This window comes from Neopelma chrysocephalum, unplaced genomic scaffold (assembly GCF_003984885.1).
Source record: "Neopelma chrysocephalum unplaced genomic scaffold, ASM398488v2 Primary Assembly neopelma1_74, whole genome shotgun sequence".
Taxonomy (NCBI): domain Eukaryota; kingdom Metazoa; phylum Chordata; class Aves; order Passeriformes; family Pipridae; genus Neopelma; species Neopelma chrysocephalum.
This window is the reverse complement of record NW_020897735.1, coordinates 1,426,026-1,446,314: the sequence shown is the minus strand read 5'-3', so window position 1 is coordinate 1,446,314 and position 20,289 is coordinate 1,426,026. Positions and strand designations below refer to the sequence as shown.

General features: G+C 57.5%; 1 protein-coding gene across 1 annotated transcript in view; it reads right to left on the bottom strand.

Annotated features, from left to right (window-relative positions):
* The window catches only part of COL27A1 (collagen type XXVII alpha 1 chain), an 83,561-nt gene that overhangs the window by 12,787 nt on the left and 50,485 nt on the right, over positions 1 to 20,289 (bottom strand). Inside the window, exons 9-39 of the mRNA XM_027687922.1 lie at positions 19,580 to 19,624; positions 18,638 to 18,757; positions 14,159 to 14,197; positions 13,991 to 14,044; positions 13,146 to 13,199; positions 12,016 to 12,123; positions 11,305 to 11,358; positions 10,537 to 10,590; positions 10,389 to 10,433; positions 10,085 to 10,138; positions 9,487 to 9,531; positions 9,123 to 9,176; positions 8,992 to 9,036; positions 8,661 to 8,714; positions 8,286 to 8,330; positions 7,697 to 7,750; positions 7,005 to 7,049; positions 6,400 to 6,453; positions 5,900 to 6,007; positions 4,635 to 4,688; positions 4,305 to 4,358; positions 4,063 to 4,107; positions 3,459 to 3,512; positions 3,192 to 3,236; positions 2,539 to 2,592; positions 1,632 to 1,685; positions 1,350 to 1,403; positions 1,144 to 1,197; positions 805 to 858; positions 571 to 615; positions 253 to 297 (exon numbers count right to left, since the gene is read on the bottom strand). Coding sequence (XP_027543723.1) covers positions 253 to 297; positions 571 to 615; positions 805 to 858; positions 1,144 to 1,197; positions 1,350 to 1,403; positions 1,632 to 1,685; positions 2,539 to 2,592; positions 3,192 to 3,236; positions 3,459 to 3,512; positions 4,063 to 4,107; positions 4,305 to 4,358; positions 4,635 to 4,688; positions 5,900 to 6,007; positions 6,400 to 6,453; positions 7,005 to 7,049; positions 7,697 to 7,750; positions 8,286 to 8,330; positions 8,661 to 8,714; positions 8,992 to 9,036; positions 9,123 to 9,176; positions 9,487 to 9,531; positions 10,085 to 10,138; positions 10,389 to 10,433; positions 10,537 to 10,590; positions 11,305 to 11,358; positions 12,016 to 12,123; positions 13,146 to 13,199; positions 13,991 to 14,044; positions 14,159 to 14,197; positions 18,638 to 18,757; positions 19,580 to 19,624 — 1,743 coding nt within the window. The remainder of the gene's footprint in view (positions 1 to 252; positions 298 to 570; positions 616 to 804; positions 859 to 1,143; positions 1,198 to 1,349; positions 1,404 to 1,631; positions 1,686 to 2,538; positions 2,593 to 3,191; positions 3,237 to 3,458; positions 3,513 to 4,062; positions 4,108 to 4,304; positions 4,359 to 4,634; positions 4,689 to 5,899; positions 6,008 to 6,399; positions 6,454 to 7,004; positions 7,050 to 7,696; positions 7,751 to 8,285; positions 8,331 to 8,660; positions 8,715 to 8,991; positions 9,037 to 9,122; positions 9,177 to 9,486; positions 9,532 to 10,084; positions 10,139 to 10,388; positions 10,434 to 10,536; positions 10,591 to 11,304; positions 11,359 to 12,015; positions 12,124 to 13,145; positions 13,200 to 13,990; positions 14,045 to 14,158; positions 14,198 to 18,637; positions 18,758 to 19,579; positions 19,625 to 20,289) is intronic.

The window sequence follows — 20,289 nt, the reverse complement described above, 5'->3', positions numbered from 1 at the left end:
ACAAGGTGGGGTTGGGTCACAGGTTGGACTCGATGATCTCAGAGGTCTTTTCCAACCTGGTTGATTCTGTGATTTTGTGATTACTGTAGTTGTAGGAGGGCACTGCTCTCTCTGCACCCAACTTGTCACCAGCCAGCCACCCACGCTGGGTTTGGGTTGTTCTCTGCCCCACAACCAGCCCAGAGATGAAAATGTTCCCACATCTTTCATCCCATTGGACACCACCCCCTCCCAGGACAGCTCTCCACTTACAGGCAGCCCTGGGAGCCCTCGAGGACCTGGGTCACCAGTTCTGCCCTGAAACAAGAAGGATGCTCAGCAAGGGGGACTCAGATGTGACTCACATGGGACTCCCATGTGCTGGGACCACCTCAACAGTGTCTGTGCAGCACCAGGACAGGACCCAGCCAGCAAGGAATGGCAGCAGGTCCTGCCTGCTCCCAGAGAGGGGGCTGGGATGGATCCATGCTGCTGACACACCCTCCAGGCAGCACATGGGATGTGCTGCAGGGTCACAGGGACCACACAGAGGGCGTGGAGCAGCCCCACAGGGACCATGGGGAGACCCACCTGGGAGCCAGGAGCACCACGTGGACCAGGGGGACCTGGCAGGGCCTGGGGGACAAGAACATCATCAAAGAACATCTGAGCCCCTCTCCCCAGTTTAGCCCCTTGGTGCTGTGAGATTGGCAAAAATTTCCCACAGCAAAGATTTCCCATTTTCCCCATTCCCAGCCCGGCACAGGCGACTTGCTGGGTGCTTCTCTGGGGGGCTGGAGCTGCCCAGAAGAGCAGCAAACTCACCTTGGGACCAGCTTTTCCTGGAAATCCTGGGGCACCTTGGGCTCCCCTTTCTCCCTGTAAGGAGGCAGGAAAGATTTTCTTTCCTCTGTGTGTTTTAATGCAATAACCTCTAAAAAAACCCCAACAAAACAACAAAAAACCCCCCAGCTCTTAGAACAATCCACAGGAGTTTGGGTAGATGGAGAACCCACCCGATGTGGGAGCCACCTCCAGCTGTTCTGCTGCCACAGATGGAGACTGGGGACACCACCCAGGCCCAGCCATTGGGTTCAACAGCCCAAAAATGCTTCCAAAGCTGGGATTTCCACCCCAGGGCTGTGCTGGGTGTCCCAGCCCTACCTTGTCTCCCCTGCGCCCTGGCCTTCCACGGTCACCAGCAGGTCCTGGATAGCCCTGGGGAGAGTAGGGTGTTAGGAGGCATCCAGGGCCACCAGGCACCTCCAGGGGTTTGGGAGAAGGTGGCTGGATGGTGAGTGTCCAGCTGGAGGCTGCTCCAGCCTCCCCCCAGTGCAGCCACCCCCTCCCCAGGCAGGTCTATCACTCACGTAGGTGCCCACAGGTCCTTGTGGCCCCTCCAAGCCAGGCTTCCCAGGCAGCCCCTGCCAGGCAAAACGAGGGAATTAGTGAACTCCCACTGCCAGGATGCAGCCAGGCATCCTCCCCTCCTTGGTGAGCCCATGGGACCTGGGGAGCCCTTGGGGTGAGCCCGTGGCTTCACCCCGGGTGTCCCCCCAGCAGTCAAGAGCCTCCTCAGGGCTGTTCACCCCCATCGCTGCTCCAACCAGCCCCCAACACACTCAGGGTCCCCCCAGAGCCCCAGATCTCACCTTTGGGCCCAGGGAACCCGGGTCTCCATCAGGTCCAGGCTTTCCTGGAGAGCCCTTTGGGATCATTCAGGGAGGAGATGTCAGTCAAAATGCTGAGAGGAGACAAACCCCCCCCAGTGCTGCCCCCGTGCTCGTGGTCAGGCGTCACCTGCTGCCAACAGGGACACTGGGGACAAACTCAGCCCCTGTGGCCCACCCTGGTGGCTCCTGCACAGCAGCCCCCCCCTTGCTGGCAGGGTTGTCACCAGGGAAGGTGACAATACTCGCTCTCAAAGTCACTCCCAAGCCCAGCTGAGCACAAGCTCTCAGGGAGAAGCTCTTCCAGCTGCAGGAGCTGCTCTGGGTCTCCATCCCAGATAATAAAATCATCATTACAGAATATCCTGAGTGGGAAGGGATCCACAAGCACCATCCAAGTCCAACCCCTGGCCCTGCACAGACACCCCAACAATCCCCCCCTGTCCCTCAGAGCATTGTCCAAACCCTCCTGGAGCTCTGGCAGCCTTGGGGACGTGCCCACTGCCCTGGGGAGCCTGGTCAGTGCCCAACCACCCTCTCCCTGAACCTGCACCACCCAATTCCACTGGGATCTCCTCCCAGGACCAGCTGCTATTCAGCCACCCAGGGGTGGAGGGTTTCCACAAGCTGCCATCCCCCATGGATGCCCTGCCAGGCTTAGGGGGAGCTGCACAATCCCTGGAGGAGACTAATTCCTGGGGGGAAATGAGTCTCCTTTTCCCTGGCCCCAGCTTTCCTGCAACTGAGGCTTTTTAATGTCTTTGAGCAGGAAGGTAAGATCAGGTCCTACAGATGACCTGATCTGCTGCTGATTCCCAAGGGAAGCCCCATATCTCCAACCAGCAGAAAACACAGAATTCATGCAAGAGGAACATTTTTTTTCCCTTACTATCGATCCAGGAGGTCCAAGGTGCCCACGGCCTCCTGGCAAACCAGCAAATCCCTGGAGGAAAGGGCAGCAGGTGAGCAATGGAGGGAAGGCAGGAGCAGGAGGATGGAGAGACCCTGTCCTGGGTCTGAGCCCAACCCAAAGCACAGAAGGGCTTGGCCTGGTGAAGGCAGCACTGGGGCTTTCCCCTAAAATCCAGCTCCTGGATTCCTCCTGGAAGCCCCCCAGCTGTGTGTGGACACACACAACACCCCCACATACACCCAGATGTGCTGTGTCATGCTCAGGGGGCCTCTCTGTCACAGGGCAGGCCACTTTTCATCTTCTGCTTTGAGGCCAGCACCAGATTTTTAATTTTTTTAAATTATTTTTGAATTTCAGAGCAAAGATAAACAGGTGAAATCCCACAGGAGGGAAAAATTGCCACCAGCCCAGGTCTTGCTGCTGGATCTGCTCAGGGCAGCAGTGCCAGGGATGGGAAATCCCAGTGCCCTGTTCCCAATCCTTAAGCAGGATTCTCAAAGGAGCACCCTCTGGCTGTTATCACCCCAGCCAGCACCTGCATCCCATTCCAGGGACACGCTTTTGAGGGACATTCCCAAGAGGAGAGAGCTGAGCAGAAGGAAGGAAGGACAGAAAGCAGCTCTACTCACCGGGGATCCTCTCCTGCCTGGGCTGCCCATGATCCCAGGGTGACCCTGCAGGACAGGGCAGGTGAGGATGAGGATGGGGAGGCAGGAACAGCCTCTCCCAGTCCCACATCATGGCAAGGTCCAACACGGGGCCAAGGCCACGACCCACGTGGCCATGAGGATTGGGGGGTTGGGAAGTTCCCCCTTGTTGGGCTCAGCTCCCCCTCTGGATCCAAGCCACCACCCCAACCCTCTCCCAGAGCCAAGTACAGAGTGTAGGATGGGAACCTGTGTACCAGGCTTTCCTTCTGCTCCTTCTGCTCCCGGGACACCCCGCGAGCCCTGCAAGGAGAGTCTGGTCTCAGGGGAGCAGAGCCTGGTGCCAGGGTGAGCCCACCAAGGGCTCCTCCAGCCCCAGAGCCTCCCCCCAGAGTTAAGAGGTGGAAAACCAGCAGTGCCACTGTCTGGTGTGTGTATTGAGCTCATCCCAAGCAGCTCCTGCAGCTCCTCCCTGCTCCATCCCCACCTTTGGAAATAACACCAGTGTGGGAGGAAACCCATTCCCACCGGGAACACCTCGGCTGTGCTTTTTTCCCCCCTCCTGCCCCAGCTATTTATTCCTGGCTCCTTCACCAAACACGACTCTGACTAACACAGCTTTCTCAAAAAAAGTTGTTATTTCCTGGAATTTTCTGTGCTCAGCGTTGAGGGAAGTGGTGCTGGAGGGCAGGTGGTTTGTTAAAACACTTTGTGCAACGTGCAAAAGCCTGAGCTGCTCATCCCCAACTTATCCTGCGCAAATTCCCAAGCAGAGCCCGACCCTCCCATCTGGTCACATCCCAGGAAGCTGCTCTCCCTGCCAGCACAGGAATGTGGGATATCTCCTACTCACAGGCAGTCCAGGGACTCCGACCAGCCCACGCTGACCCACACGGCCCTGGAAAACATCAGGCATGACAAAAACATCCCTCTGCCAGAAGCAAAGCTGCATTTTCGGAGGCAAATCTGGTGCCTGATGGTGGCTCAGCCCCAGCACATCCCAAGCCAAGCAAAGGGTCCCCAGGGTTGTTTCAATCTCCCACAGCCAAAGGAGCTCTAAGATCCACCCACAAGTACCAACACCCCGTTAGTTACCCGGGCTCCTCGCGGTCCTGGGCTTCCCTTGGGGCCCTCAGGTCCTTGGCCTCCCTAAAATCCACACAAATGGAAGCACAGGCATTTTAGGCAACTCTGCAGGTCTCCCCCAGCCCCTCCACCCCGAGGGGGCTCATCCAGCCTCTGCCCCCATGGCAGGTCAGCAGGATGCCAGGCACAGGGTGGGGGTCAGGAGGCTGGGCACCCTCCCAGGGGGGCACTGGGATGGTGCTCCAGGTGCTGGATCCCTTGCAGGGCAGCCACATCCCTGTTCTCCATGCGAGGCTGGGGGCAGCCCATGGGAAAGCAGGAGCAAACCCTGGTGCTCACCTTGGGTCCCTCGCTGCTGTTCAGCCCTGCTGGGCCTATCTGGCCTTCCTGCCCCTGCCAGGAGACACAGGAGAGGAGTCAACCAGGGTCCTGCTGGCTCCCCCAGCCACCATCCTGCTGCTGGGGCAGGGGGAAAACACGGGCAGTGGGCTCAGAGGTGACATCAAGGAGTGGCAGTGGGAGCTGGGGCACCAGGAGAGCTCCGGGGTGGGAATGGGGACTTTCCCCCGTTCTCCAGGTTATAAAACTGGGCAGAAAGAAAAAGCTCAATAGTTTGACAACACGGTGGAATATTTTTGTTTCCTGCTGATCCAATTTAAGGGGATTCAAGGGACTGATTGCCAAGTTCCTGCTCCATCCAAAGCCAGCTCCAGACCGACACCGTGTGCTGGCGGCGCTGCCTGGGTGGGTGGACAAGGCAGGGGATGAGTCCTGCTGAGTCTGCAGCTCTTGGAGAGGTGGGAGGATTCACTTCTCATCCTGAAGAGCAAATGTGAGAGCAGATCCAGGCAGGCACCATCTCAAAATTCCCCTCTCCCCGAGGGGAAGGGCATCACCCACATGGGGATGTTGCAGACTGGAAAGGTGGGTGGGAAAATATAATCCCCCTTCTCCTCCTCCTGAGAAGCTGGAGATCACTAGAGATAACCTGCCAGCCTGGCCTCACTTCCCAGGTAGGAATATTGATCTGGAGATGGGTTCATCCACCCTGACAGCTCCCTCAGAGCACAGACTGCAGGAAAAAGCATTCCAAAGGCCTTTTGGAGCTGCCAGCACAGGCTCCAGGAGGCAGAGCCTGCCAGGAGTCAAAGAGGAGCATCAAGTGAGCAACCTGTGAGCCTTCTGCTCCCAAATTAGCTGGGAAGGTGCTGACCTGGAGCGGGGACTCGGAGGGATCCTTGCAGAGCTGCTCAGGCAGAGGCAGCTCCAGAGGGTTGGGAATCCCCTGCCTAAAGCTGCCCTCACATTGCTGAACCCACCAGTGAATTTTGGGATGGGGGCCCAGCCAGAGGGATCTGGAGCAGCCCTGTTTGGGTGCTGGGGGCACCTGCAGCCCCAAGGGCTCTGGGCAAAGCTGCCCGTGGCCGAGCAGCGCTGGGGGGGTGATGCCATTAGAGGGGTCCCTTCGGAGGGACCCCGTAAACCTCCCGTGCCAGCAGCACTGCCACACATGGCACTGCCTCAGGGCTGCCCCCTGCCCCCTGTGTAGCGCTGGGCACACACATCTCCCACCCCACAACACCCCAGACAGCCCTGGCACTCACGTCTGGGCCCCGTGGCCCCGCCGCCCCTCGGGGGCCGGGAAAGCCCTGCAAGCCCCCCTGGCCCCGGGTCCCCGGGGGGCCTTTTGCTCCTTGTGCTCCACGTGGACCCTGGGAAGAACAAAACACAGTGTCACAGCAGCAGAGACAGCCAGTGGCCCAGGGATCCCAGCAGGAATTCCCCTGGACAGCCTGTCCCCTGGCTGTCCACACCCCCAGCCTTGGGGACAGGGCTGCTCTGGGTGAGCACCCCACGACCCTCCCTCCACGAGCATTCCCAGGGCACCAACAGTGGGGAAATGCAATGTTTTTAAACAGCCCAAGTGAGGCAGAGCAGGGCAGGATGGATCAGAGGCAGCAGTGTGGTGGGATCGAGCACAGGATGAGCTGCCCAGCTCTCATGGTCCCTGTTGGGTCCCCTGGGTCCTCAGACATCCCACCACCACATCTGAAGAATCAAAGAGGAAGCAACTGGAGGTACCAGAAGCTTGGGAATGTGGTACCTTGTCTCCTTTGGCCCCCAGGTCTCCCTTGGCTCCACCTGGACCTCGGCAGCCCTGCAAGAGCAGTGGAGGGTGCACTGAAAAAACCCTGCTGTGCCCTTCCTTGCAACCAAAGCAAGCTGTGATATGATTTTGGCAGCAAATAAAGGGAGTTTTGCCCCTTTTTCAACCAGGATTTTCCTCCTGATGGGCCTTTCAGAGCTGGGAGCAGGTACCTGCTCCCCATAGCGGGGATGCTTCAGGGCTTTTGGGTTCAACCCCCCCCCGAAGCAGCCCTTAGTGCACCCAGCAGTCCCCTGGCAGGCAGGACACCTGCAGCAGCTGGTGGTGGCATCCCTGATGCCAGCACAGTGCCTTGTCCTCATTGCTGTGCTCCTTAACTCAGGCTTAAGCATTCCCTCTTCCCTTGTGCCTCCCCAGGGCAGGTGACATCTTAGGTGGTGCCTGAAAGCTCCTCTTGTCACAGCAAGGTAAACCCAAGGGCAGCTCTGCCTTCCCAAACAACTGCAGCTGCCACCTGTTTGAGCCCCAAGCTGGTGCTCTGGGCTGCTCTGAGCCAGCTCCCCTGCCTCCCAAGCAGGGATTTCATGGATGCCATCACTCACCCGCTCTCCTTGGGTGCCTCTTGGACCCGGCAGGCCAATAAACCCCTTCAGAGCAAGACACAAAATGCAAGTGAAAAAAACACCCCAAAACACAAAGGGAGGTGTGACTTTACTCATGGAGGAGACCCTCCCACAGCACAGGGCTGGGATGATGATAAATGGGAGGCACCAGTTCAGCTGCTGATGCCGGGGTGGGATTTGCCTCTCACAGGTTCCAGAGGGTGCACAAACCCTCCTAGTAGGAGGATGAGGTCCTTGTTGGCCTTTAAAACACACCACTCATATCCCACATCCTTTCCACAAGCCCCAGTTTCCAGCTCTGTGCATTGGGGTCTCAGGACATGAGGAACAGGGATGCTCTGGGCCAGGCAGGGGGAGGTCAGGCTGCCCCAAAATCCTCATCCTTTGGAAAGGGCACCCAAACCCTTGGAAAAGGAGTGCACAAGGGAAGGGCTGGGCAGGGCTGGGCCGTCTCTGCTGATAAATCCATAGGGGTAAAAAATTAAAAATCGAGGTCCCTGCAAGCAGCAGAGGCAGAGGAATGTTGGCAATGGCAGAGGGGCGTGGCTGTCACCTCCACCAGCCCTGGTGCCACAAACACTGGGGGAAGCTGGGGGAAACAGGGCATTCCCTGCAGGGCTTTGGGGGGCTGTGAGGGGGAGGATGAGAGCACCCCACATCCATGGACTTACCCCAGGGCCCTCAAGTCCTGGCTGTCCCCTCCCCCCAGGGGCACCATCTGCTCCCTGCAAGAAGAATCCTGGAATCACAGAATATCCTGAGCTGGAAGGACCCCCAAGGACCATCCAGCCCAGCTCCTGGCCCTGCACAGACACCCCAACAATCCCACCCTGGCCCTCAGAGCATTGTCCAAACCCTCCTGGAGCTCTGGCAGCCTTGGTGCTGTGCCCACTGCCCTGGGGAGCCTGGTCAGTGCCCAACCACCCTCTGGGGGAAGAACCTTTTCCTGAGATCCAACCTGACCCTGCCCTGGCACAGCTCCAGCCATTCCCTGGGTCCTGTCCCTGCTCACCAGAGAGAAGAAGGCTGACATCACCCTGTACCTCTGGGCAGGGAGCATCCAGTCCCACCACAACCCTGCCCAGGGTGAGCAGGGACCGCCAGATGCACTTGCAAGGTCTGCTGGAAGTGTTGCCCCCTCTCCCCTCCAAAAGCAGGGGCAGGGATCCCCCCCTCCATCCCCCAGATCCCTCTGGGGAAGGCCCTCAAACCTGGGCTTCCCCCTCACCAAGGTCAAAGGGGGCAGCAAGAAGCTCTTACGGTGTCTCCTTTGGGACCACTGGATCCCTCCATCCCAGCTGGACCCTGGGGAAGAGCAAAGGCAGCGGGATGTTTGGGAGAGGAGGGATGCTGCTCACTGTCCTGCTCTGGGGACGAGACCCCAGCCCACAGGACCCCTGGCCCAGCTCCCCCCAGGAGCTGCCTCTCGCACCCCAGGGACCCTCCACCCCCTCTGCCCATACATCCTGCCCGTGGCACACAGCCCTTCCCACCCTCACACCCCCAGGGGGCCGGGAGGACCCCCAGGATCAAGGGTTTCATGTCCATTTGCAAAGAACACGGGGGACAAACCCCAGCAGCTCCTTCATCCCTCAGCAGGAGCACGGGGAGGGGGGATCATCCCCACCCACTCACCTGGGAGCCCCTGGGGCCGGGGGGGCCACGCCTGCCCTGCAATCCCTGCGGTCCCTGAAAGGCAGTGAAGGATGTGGTAGAACCACATCCCTGCAGGCACCAGGGTGGGAAACCTCTCCCGGGAATTCCCAGCTGCTGAGGAGCTCCAGTGCCAGCCAGCACAGCCGTGCCAAGGGGGGTAGAAAGGATTCCCACTGCTGCCCCAGCCTCTCTGTGGGTTTTTTGGGGGGTTTGGGATCACAGCCCAGCTGGAGGAGACCACCCTCAGAGCACCCTCCCATCCCGGGACACCCTGTGCCCACGAGGTGCCCTCACCCCTGGGTGCACCCACCTTGGGGCCCCGCGGGCCGGGCGGGCCAGGAGGGCCCATCTCCCCCTGTGGAGAGAGCAGGGAAGGGATGGGGTGAGAGCAGGGACCGGGAAATCCCAAATGGCAAAGGGTGGGAACTGGGGCAGACCCACCTGAGAGCCATTGATGCCTCTGCAGCCCACGGGTCCCGGCTGGCCCTGCTCCCCCTGCGAGGACAGACCCTGCTCAGCCCTCTCACCACACAGGAGGGGACGGCACAGGGACCCCCGGGCATCTCCCCTGGCAGCAAAGGCAGCCCTGGGCTCATGGGGATACTGGGGGGCTTTACTGGGGTCCCTTTGTAATTCCTCCCCACGCTACCAGAGGGATTTTAATGAAGTTCATCATTTTTAGATTAAAACTCAGCACAAGGGATGAACTGGGCAGGACACAGTGGTCCCACCTGCCCATGGTGGTCCTGCCCAGCTCCACCACCTGTGCTTTGGCCACGGTTTGTACCCAAAATCTGTGACTTACCACAGGGCCAGCAGGGCCTGGGGGACCCACTGAGCCACCTTCTCCCTGGAACAGCAGAGAGGAGATGCCATTTTTGCTCTGATTCTCTCCTTCATCCCCAATTCCCCCTTTCCTTCACATCAAGTATCAGCTACCTGATGCCCCTTCAACCAGGCCCACTCCCTTCCTGTTGGAAGGTGCTTCCATTCACCACCAAACCACTTCAATTTGCCTTTGAAATCCTCTGCAAGCCCAGTCCTGGCTGGGATATTCCCAAAGACACAGTTGGGAGCAGCATGGAAAACCCAGGTGCTGCCAGCCTGGGATTTACGTCAGCTGAAGGTGGTCACCTACAATAAACCACTAAAATAAACCTACAATAAACCACTAAAATAAACCTCCAATAAACTACTAGAAGAAACTCTGCAAAGGCTCATTTCTCTTCATCCCCAGCCAGGGGAGAACAGGAGAACAGGCTGGGATTCAAACATCCAGCTGGGAGAGGTCAGTCGTGAGGGGAGGCAAATCCCAAGGTCCTGCCTCCTCAGACTCATCTTTCCAGTGGGATCACCAGGCTCCTGCACCCCTTTGGGGACAGAGAGGAAGTAAAACCACTCACCTCTGGCCCTGCAGGGCCCTGGAAGCCCATCACACCCTTCAGACCCAACAGCCCCTGGGAGAGAAGCCGGGAGGGGGGTGTCAGGGAAGTGCCCACCCTGAGGTGGCAGCTGCCTCTGTCCCATCCCTTGCAGGAGGGTCAGGAAAACACAGGGAACACGAGGGTTTTGCTTAAACCATGGGCTGGAGCCAGAGATGGAGCCTGGGGACATCACAGAGAGGCAAAGGGGGCAAAGCAGGGAAGGGGATGGAGGGCAGGAGGAATCCTGGCACAGCAGGGAGCAAGACACCCTCTGTTCACTCACCTGGAGCCCAGCAGGACCTGGCAGGCCATTTTCTCCCTTCACCCCCTGGAAAAGGCAAGAGCAGCCTGAGCAATAGAGGAGAGCATGACCTGGGGCTGCAGGGAAGGAGGAACCCCCTCCCTGCCCGACCCCAGACAAACCCCCTCACCTTCAATCCCTTCTCTCCTTTCTCCCCAGCTGGCCCAGGGTCACCCAAGAAACCCTGAAAAGGGAAGAACAAGGATGTGTGAGCTCCAGCTGGACCATCAGGAGCTTAAGGACACAGCTGGTGGGGTTCAGGGGGATGGGGACACCCCAAGTGCTAAAAAAAGAGGCCCCACAGGAGCAAACCCTGGGTGCTGGTCCCTCATCCTGTGTCCCAAGCTACTGTTGCCCCTCATCCCCCACAGCAGTGACACAGAGGTGTCCCAGCACCCACAGGGCTCTCCATGGGCAGGAGGGTACAAAGGATGGGCCAGAAAAGATACAGGATAACATATGATAATATATCAAATGATATAGATATGATCTCATACATATGATATCACATACGATAAACCACGTGGGGTTGCTGTTTCAGAAAGAAGAAATCAGGTTTCCAAAGCCCTGGCACGATCAGACCTTAGAGGAGCCCAAAAATCTCCAGGGCAGCTCTAAAAATTTTAGCTTTAAACAGACTAAGTGGGAGGGAAAAGGGATTTAAAAAAAAAAATTAAAAAACCGAAGGGTGACAAACCATTAACATTTCCCTTTTTATGGACATTTTACATCCTGGCTGACAAATCCCCTGGAGAGGAGCTGCAGCAACATGCACTGGCAGCTCCTGCTGCTGGTGTGGTACCAGCGAAACCAGTGAGGAAAGCTCTGAGTGCTTGGCACGTGCTGGGGCTGGGGTTGGCACTGCACCGTGCCCACAGCACCACAAGAGCCCACTTACCTCCTCTCCCTTCTCTCCAGCCACCCCACGGTCACCCTGGAAGCCCTGCAGCCCCTGGGGAGAGGGAGGAAGGAGCAGAGCAGGCACTGAGGGGCTGCCCAGCACGTCCCACCCGTGTCCAACCCCCCTCCTCAGCACCCCAAACCCCTCAGCACAGTCCTCTAAAACCCCCCTGAGGAAGCTCCCAAGCCCTGGTGTGCTGTATTCCCCAGGGATTGGTGCCCAGGGTCTGGAAAAGGGCAGGGACCATCCCAGCCCCAAGGAACCAGCTCCCTGAACTGAATGTCATCCAGGCAGTCCACAGTTGCTCTCATTTCTATCTCCACCTCCAAGTTTTGAGCCTTCAAGGGCTCAGAGCCACCTGGGACAGTGGAAAGTGTCCTTGCCCATGGCAGGGGGGTGGAGGGAGATGATTTTTAAGGTCCCTTCCAACCCAAACCATTCCATGATTCCAAGTTCCAGCCCTCGTGCCTGCACCCACCCCAATCCAGGAGCTGCAGCACTCCAGTTATCCCAGCACCTTAAAGCACATCTGGGATGTTCCAGAGCCTTTTCTTTCTGGGAAACATAAGCCTCAATCCTGATCCAGGACTGCCTGGTTTGTGGGCTTAGGAGGAATGTTCTAAAGGAGGTAGGAGAACACGAGGAGCAGCGTCAGGAGTTTCTGGGCTCCAGTTCCCCCCATCCTGGCCATGCCCTGCCCATCCTCACCTGCTCCCCTGGCAGCCCCCACGGCCCAGGTTTGCCATCCAGGCCAGGGGTGCCATCTGAGCCAGGGTAACCCACCCGTCCTGGCAAGCCCTGGAGCCCGGGTTCACCCTGGGGAGAAAAAAACCATGCACAGAAAATTAAAATATCCACATTATTGTGATGCCAAGGAATGAAACCCTGAGCTCTGCAGCAATGCCTGGCCAGGACATGGGCAGGGCTGGCAGGGAAAAGCTCCATGAATCCAGGTGCTGCAAGTGTCTGGCACATGGATCTGCCCAGGTTCTCCACCAAAACAGTGGGATAGTCCCAACCAGTGACTGTACAACAGGGAAGTAAGGAAGAGAAGGTCAAGTGAAAACTTTCTGCATCAGCTTCTTGGCTCCAAGCCATGGCCATTCCTGATGCTTTCCCACGTGCAGGATCCTCTGGACTGGGCATCACCAGCTAAAGCCTAGGGGCAGCTTTTACTTTAGCCCTTAGCTCCCTGAAGATCCTGAATTCAGGCAAGTTAAAGAGCAGTCTGGACCAAAAAGAGGACATTTCCCTTCAACTTGCTGTGATTGTTTGGTTTTCTCAAAAATTCTGGAACATTTTGTCAAGTCCAAAAGTTGAACTTGGTTTTAGTTTAAAAAGTCAGAGTTTGAAGGAAGGGCAGAAAGATGCAGCTGCCTCAGCTCCTGCTCAAGTGAAGAATCTGGTTGCAAAAATATCCGAGCTGTTTTGGGGAGATTTGCTTTTCCACCTCCCACCCTGAAGGGCCCCATCATCCCCTGTGCTCACTCCTGGTCATGCACACCTGGGGCACCCAGCCCAAAATCCAGCATTTTCACCCCATCCCACTTCTAATCCAAACTTCAGGGAGTATTTATTGCCCTTTGAAGTTTTGCAGGAAGTCCAAGCACCTCTGGCTCTGGTGGGCTCCAGCAGATGGGACAAATGTAAACCAGAGCAGGGGCAAACCCAACCCAACCATTCCCAAATTGGCCTCAAACCCGTTATGTTCTCCCTCACCCAGGGCTGATCCACGAGGGGCAGGGTCCCTGAAGATCCCAGGACAGCCCCAAGCACACATTTAACCCCTCCAAACTGGGCTCTCCCCCCAGCCAAGCCCCCCACCCCCCAGCCCTCACCGTGTACCCCCGCTGGCCTTTCTCCCCTGGCTCTCCTGGGGCTCCACAGGGTCCCTGTGGACAAATAGGGATGGAATCAACCACTGTGTCCCTCTATTCCCACCCTTCCTGACCTGTGTCAAGGGCTGCCTGAGCCCCCCAGAGGGGGGGCAAAGCCCAGAGTTGGCCTTGGGAAGGGCAGAGAGGGAGGACTCACATCCCCCTACACCCCCTGCCCTGCCCACATTCACCGGGGCTGTGCCCAGGGCAGGTCTGGAGTTGGCACCAAATCCTGTTCTCTGGCTCTTGATGCCTCCCTGGGGCCCGATGGGGGACGAGGACAGAGGGTTTTGCCCTCGTTTCCTTTGCCCTGTGGCACTGCCCTGCTCACAGAGGGATGTTGGGCATGGATGAGCCTGCAGAGCCCCCAGCACAGGGCTGGTCCCACACCAACCCTGCCCCAGCCCTCCTCTGGCCCTCCTCCTCTGCCTCTGGGAGGGATCCACATGGTCCCTATCCAAAACTAGGGGCAGGAACCCGATGCCCTGGAGCAAGGAAGCCAGCACTGCTCAGCTGGCACAGACAGAGGGGCTGGGGCTGCCAGGGAAACCCAGGGAGCTGGAGATCAAACATCCCAGGGAGCTGGATATCCAACATCCCAGGGAGCTGGAGATCAAACATCCCTGGGATCCAGCAACAAGCAGACAAGGAAACCATTAGGCTGCTTTGAAACCCAATCCCAAAGCCCTTAATTACAGCCCAGGGCTGTGGAAGTGCTTGGGGACATCGACCCTACAAGTGTCCCCAGCCCAGCCGGGGTGGCAACGGGGCCAAGCAGCTCCCAGCCACTGAGATTTCTTACTTACAGGTGCTCCTGTTTTCCCTGGATGCCCTGGGGGCCCAGGGGCTCCGGGTTTTCTCTGGATTGAAAAGAAAAAAACATTGATAAGGCAGATCGAGTGCTTGGAGCAAGGAAAACTCAGCAGCCAAGCCAAGGAAAAACCCCACCACAAAAAGTCACCAGTGATACTCACGGGCCAGCCCGCGTGCAGAAGTTGGTAAAATGATGATTGCTGAAAGGAAAACAGGGGGAAAAAGGGAAAATGGGGGGGAAAAAAGCAAAATGTTAACAAAAAAAATCCCAAATCCCTTTTTTTTTTGCTGGCTTCGAAGTCTTTTCTCTTGTCTTGGGAAGACACCACAATGAACCACTCCTCTGATTCTCTTATTTATTTCATCCCATGGGCAGCCAAGTCACAGGAGAAGGTTTAATCTGAGGGTAATGTGTAGGAAATAAGAAATTACTGCCTTCATTAGGAAATTAAGACAGAGAGCCCACTTCTTCTGGGGTTTGGGGACATTCAGCTGCCCTGTGGATGCCCTGCAGCCTTGGGGCACCACAAATGTTTGGCAAGTGGGAAGGTCAGAAACATGTTGGCGAGCACAGGTCATGTTTAGCCCAAGTTGGACTAAAGCAGCTGTTCTGACACTGCTGGAATCTCATACAGCCTTGTGGAAAACCTAGAGGAGGTTTTCCCAGGCAGTTCTGTTGGGCAGGTTTGCCCCTCACTGCTCCCAGCAGCCAAATCTTTCCTGCACCTCCAATTTCTTAGGAGACCAGATGACCACAAAGAAGAAAAAAACCCACCCAAGAGCCCCAGGGTGGATTAATCCCACCCCAACCACAGCTAATCCCATCCTATCTCAAAGGCCCTAAATCCTCACAGTGCAGCCTCCTCTCTGGACGCTTCCAAGCTGGTTTTCCCAAGTTTTGGGGCACAGCCAGGAAATTAAATGTCTCTCTCCAGTTACCAGCCATCCTCCTCCCTCCCAGTAGCACTCAGGAGGCAAAATCCCACCTTTCCTCCTCCTCCTCCTTCCCATGGTGATCCCAGACCCATGGTCCAGGCAGCTCCTCCAAATCCTGACTGGCATCAAAGGTTAGGAAAAGCCCCTTCTTGTCCATCACCCCAATCCCGGGCAGCAGGAGGGGCAGGGTCCCTACGTGCTTCCCAACACCTGGAAACCCCCTCCTGTCCCCTGCTCCAAAGCTCTGTCCTCCAACACCAGAGGAGAGAGAAGAGGAAAAGCCAAGAAACTCATTAAGCAAAATAAACACAGACCTTTCAACATATGGAAATATTTCCAAGCAATGAGCAGGGCTCTCAGGGACAGATGATGGATGGATGCATTTATCCAGCTCTAACACCACACCAGGCATCCCTGCTCCTTTTAAGTTGATCCCAAATTGATTAGTGAGCGAAGGGGTGCAGTCCCTGCCAGGCCTCCCTGCTCCTCCTGTCCAGCCACTTCTCATTTCCCTCAAAAGCTGCTCACACAAAAACTTTCTGGAGGAGAAGGAGGAGGAGGTTGGAGCCCAGCCAATGCTTTTGCCTTGTCTCAGGAATCAGTGAACTCAGATTCACTCGGGACAGGATATTATTTCATTAGGCTTCAAAAAAAAATAAAAATAATCCAACCTTTAGAAAGGGAGGGGGAAAAAAAAAATCCCACGTGAGACATGAACTCGGATTTCAGGAACACCAGATGCCAGGGAGAGGGGAGAGAAATTAATTGGCTTCTGGAATGTCAGCAGGAAACAGCGAGTGCTTTGCTCGCTGCAGGATGGGGCAGGGGGAGCGCTGGGAAGGGAGGGGGTGGAGGATGGGGATCCACAGACCCATATGGGATCTGTGCTCCTGGAAAACTTCAGCCTGGGAGCAGGGCCTGCAGCCTTGGGGGAGCAGCAGGGAGCAGCTTTGGATGCCCACTGTGTGTCACCCTCCCCAGTCCACCACCCCATGGCCACCCCACCCTATGTCACCCTCCCCAGCCCACCCCATGACCCCCCTACCCTGTGTCACCCTCCCCGTGGCACCTGCTGGCCCTACAGAAGCAGCACATCCCTAAAATTCCCCTCCTTTTCACATGGAGCAATATTTTCCTTCACTCCAAGGTCCCCAGCCCTCATTTCCCAGCCCGTCCTCCTGCTGCTAAAGGGATTGGGATGGATAAAAAGGAAGGATTTCGGCACTGCAGATTAAGGCTCCCCAATAACTCTGGAAGCTCCGGTTCTCCTTCCTCCTTCCCTGGGGGCCTTGGGAGCTCCACTCCTACCAAAGTCAAGGCTGACAGAACAAACCAGGAGCGGTTCCTGCCCCTCCAGTTACACCAAGAATTCTTGGCAAACCTGAACTCTGTCAATACATTGTGAACAAAAACACTGGGCGGGGGTTTGGAGTGGAATCACAGTGGCCTTGAGTTGGTTTTCCTTAATTCCCATGAACAGCTAAGGGGTTTTTTTCGCTGGAAAAGAGCAGGAGGGGCTGTTGAGCACCACAACAACCACAAATGCTCTGGGACAGTCCCCATGTCCCTCACTTTTCCAGCCCAGCATCCCTGACTGAGGGACAGCTCCTCTGACCTGCATTCCCGGAGCCTGATCCAACAACAGATCCCGGGACATCCCCTCTGGCCCCCAAACCGTGACAGCAGTGCTGCCCCAAGCCCCCGCATTGTGCAGGGCTGCCGACAGACAGACAGACAGACAGACAGACAGATGGCTCCCCCGCCCCCAGCCTTTCCCCCCCGCGCTGTCTCAGCGGGGATTAGCAAAGCCCAACCCGCGGCTTTGCGCTCCCGTTTCCTGCCGCCGGGCAAAGCGCCGCGGGGTCACTCGGCCACAGACACAATGGCCCTGCGGGGCTTTGCGGTGGCCCGGGTCACCCCCGCCAGACGCTGCCTTCCCCTCCAGGTCGGCACCGGGCCAACAGAGCCGGGAAAACGCCGGGAGAGCCCCCGGGCCGGGACCCGCAGCGCTCCAGCTCCCGCTTCCCGAGCTCCCTCCAGCATCCCCGCGGCCGCGGGAGGTGGGACACCACCGAAATCACGGCAAGACCCGCAGGCACGAACGGTTCTCCAGCAGAAGAACAAAGCCTGAGGTGTCTTTCCAAACGCAGGCAGGGAAGAAAACAACAACAAAACAACAACAAAGGAATTCTGAGTGAGCGGCAGCAGCTCCGCAGAGCGCTGTGAGCGTGCCCTGCCAGCAGGGATGGATGCTGCAGGCGTCCGCCCCGGGAGGGAGGGATCACCCCGGCGGGGAGATGCTCTCCGGAACGGCAGGATTCCCCCAGCCGGCACCTCCGGCCCTCTCCCCCCATCCCTGTTTGTTCCTGCGTGTTCTGTGAGCCCGCAGCGGGGTTTGGGAGCGCTGGAACCAGCGCAGCACCTGCTCTGGAGCGGCAGGAGCGAGGGACAGCGTGCAGGTTCTCCCAGGGATCAGCTCTGCTGTGCTTCCCAGGAGGAATCTGATCTCCTGATCTCCTCTGCTTTGATCCAATCCAACACAAAACCACAAAAGGGCTTCTGGTGGGTGAATCCCAGCTCAGAGCCAGAACCAGCACAGAGCCATCCTCCTCCTGCCTCGGGGTGTGCTGTGCTGGCAGAGCAGAGATTCCCCCCCCCACTGCATCCTCTCCGCGGAATTCCAGGCATTTGCCCTGGAGCAGAGGATGCAGTGATAGCTCTTCAGCAATGAATGAGCTGTGGAGAAGGCAAAAGTCCTGCCCAAGGTCACAGAAGAGTTCAGAGAGCCAGAGATGGAGCCTGAGCTCTCACCAGCCCATTATTGCTCTGCCCCTTGCACTGACCTGCCACTGATACTGTTCTGCCAGGCTGCAGTTCCAGAGGGCCATTACAAACACAACACACAGAGCATTCCCACCCCAGGATGCTCCAGCCCAGGCTGGAAAAGTGCCTGAGGCAGTTAGAAACCCAATGCCTTCAGCTCTTGCCCTGCCTGGATCAGGCCAGGCTCCACAGGGAGTTTGAAATGAAGCCTAATCCCAGTGTGCTGTCAGGAGCTGGGGATCCTAAGTGACATTGCCTGGGTTGTTGCAGTGAGTTTTGGAGTCATCCCATGGAGTTCTGCATCCAGCCATGCAGTGGTTGAGACACTGCTGCCTCCCCATGGGTCCCATCCTGCTCCTGAGCTTCCCACAGGTCCCATCCTGCTCCTGTGCTCCCCACAGCAGCAGGGGTCAGGTGAGGAAATGTCTCAGCAAGAAGCTTGATGGGCACAAACCCTGGGGAACACCAGGACGCTGGGAGATGGTGGGAAACAGGAGAGGTTGTAATTTGTAACACAGAGCAGGAGAAGGGCTGATTTCTGCATGGCTTGGGTGTCCCTTGGCTCCTGTCCTGCAGAGAGAGGTAGGGCATGAACCATCCCAGGGAGGGGATGGATGAGTGTGGACCATGGGGAGCCAAGATTTCCTGGTCAGTCCCAGGGGACAGAGGGACAGCACTGCTGGGAACAGAGGACATGCTGATCCCACGGACAGCTGTCCACGGAGCTGCACCTCCCTCCTTGGCACCTTCCCTCTGCCCTCACCTCCCACCCAACACACGAGGAATCTCAAACCGTGGGATCCCTCGCTCCCAGCAGAGCAGAGGAAGCTGCTGGGGAGGTGTGAGTGGAGCTCCCTGAGCCCACCACGGCTGTAACTCACCGTGAAGGTCTGCCAGTCCTCCCTGGAGTTCCTCCACAGGACGATGGTGGGCACACCAGGGATGCCCACAGGGCCTGGGTCACCTGGGGGGCCCGTCCTGCCCACGGCTCCAGGGTATCCCTAGGGAGACAAGGGATACCTTAAAAATACCTTAAAACCAGCCAGAGGTTTAACAGTCAGCACAGATTCTGACTCGGGTCAGAGTGGGGCACATTCCGGGGTTCAAACCAGCTCTTGGGATCTAAATAACCCTGGAAAGAGGGAAAGCAAAATGAGCTTCCTACACAAGTCCCTGTGCCCAGGCCCATCCAAACACCACCAGTACAGAAGCTGTTGTTGACAGACACTGGGTGGGGCAACGAGTTTTCCCCTCCACAGCTTGGGGGAGATGGGAAGTGCTGTGCAGAGGTGGTCAGGAGCACCTGCTGGTGGGGACATTGGGGCACCACCCTCAATGCAGAGCATCCCCAAGCATCCCCCAGTGCAGCAGGAGACCAGGCTGGGCCATGTGGCCGCTGCACAGAGGGTTTCTGGAGGAGGAAGGGCAGACCTGGGTCTCACCAAGGCAGGGTTGGAGGACAGATGTCCCTCTGAGATGATTCCATGGATGTAGCAGGGGGCTGGGCTTTTCATCCTTCCTCTGGGTGACCTGAGCTAAAGCTGCTCCACCTCCTGGCTCTGCTGCCTCTGCAGAGCCATTAAGTGGCTCAGAGGAAAGACAGCAGCTTGTCCTGAGCTCAGTCCTGAGCCTGGGCTTAAAGCACCCACTAAAACCAGTTCCTTCCTCTTCCAAACGCACAGGAAGGGCCACCACCCTGCAGCTTCAGAAGCTGCCACTGCTGTCCTGATGGAAAACACACAAACCAACCCAAAACATGCATGATATTTGTCCTGGACCCTAAACCCCACACTCCATATTCCCCTAATTTTCTGGATACTCACTTTGTCTCCTTTGGGCCCCACCAGTCCCCGTCTGCCAGGACAGCCCTGAAAGGCAAAGGGGAAGAGCTGTGTCACCCCAAAGGGGGATCCCACAGTGGCTGGGTGAGCAGTGCCACAGCTCCAGGGAAGCAGGGACTGAAATGGCTGGTTCAGAGCAAACCAGCAGCACCAAGTCACCAGGAAACACCCCAAAAACCAGCGGGGTTGAAAGTGTCCCTGGGTTTATGCCGGTCCTGCCCTGGCATCAGCAGCCAGCTCTGATGGGTGGCTGAGCAGCACAATCCTGAGGCACCCACTCCAGAAATGCCGTGCACCACATGGCCAGGGAGCAGGAGCACATCTCCTGACCCCTGGTGAGGAAAGGCAGCGTGTTAGGAAAAAAAAATCCCATAAAGTTGGATCAGGGCCATCACCCAAACAGTAGTTTGGACGAGGACACAAAGAGCTGCTGCTGTAACTGGGGGGAGCTCTGAGCTGGCCCAGTTCGAGGCAAAAATGCACATTTTGGCCAAGAGGGGACCCCACTTCAGGGCTTATCAAAGCATGTCTGGGTAGGACAGTCAGGTGGGACATCCTGGCTGTTCTGGAGAACAGGAATCCCCCTGGAAGACGTCGGCAGAGCCTGCCAACCCACTGGGCTGTGGCACAGCACCCACCCGGGTGTGCTGCAGAGCTGAGCCTTTGACAGCTTCAGTTACAGACCCCAGACT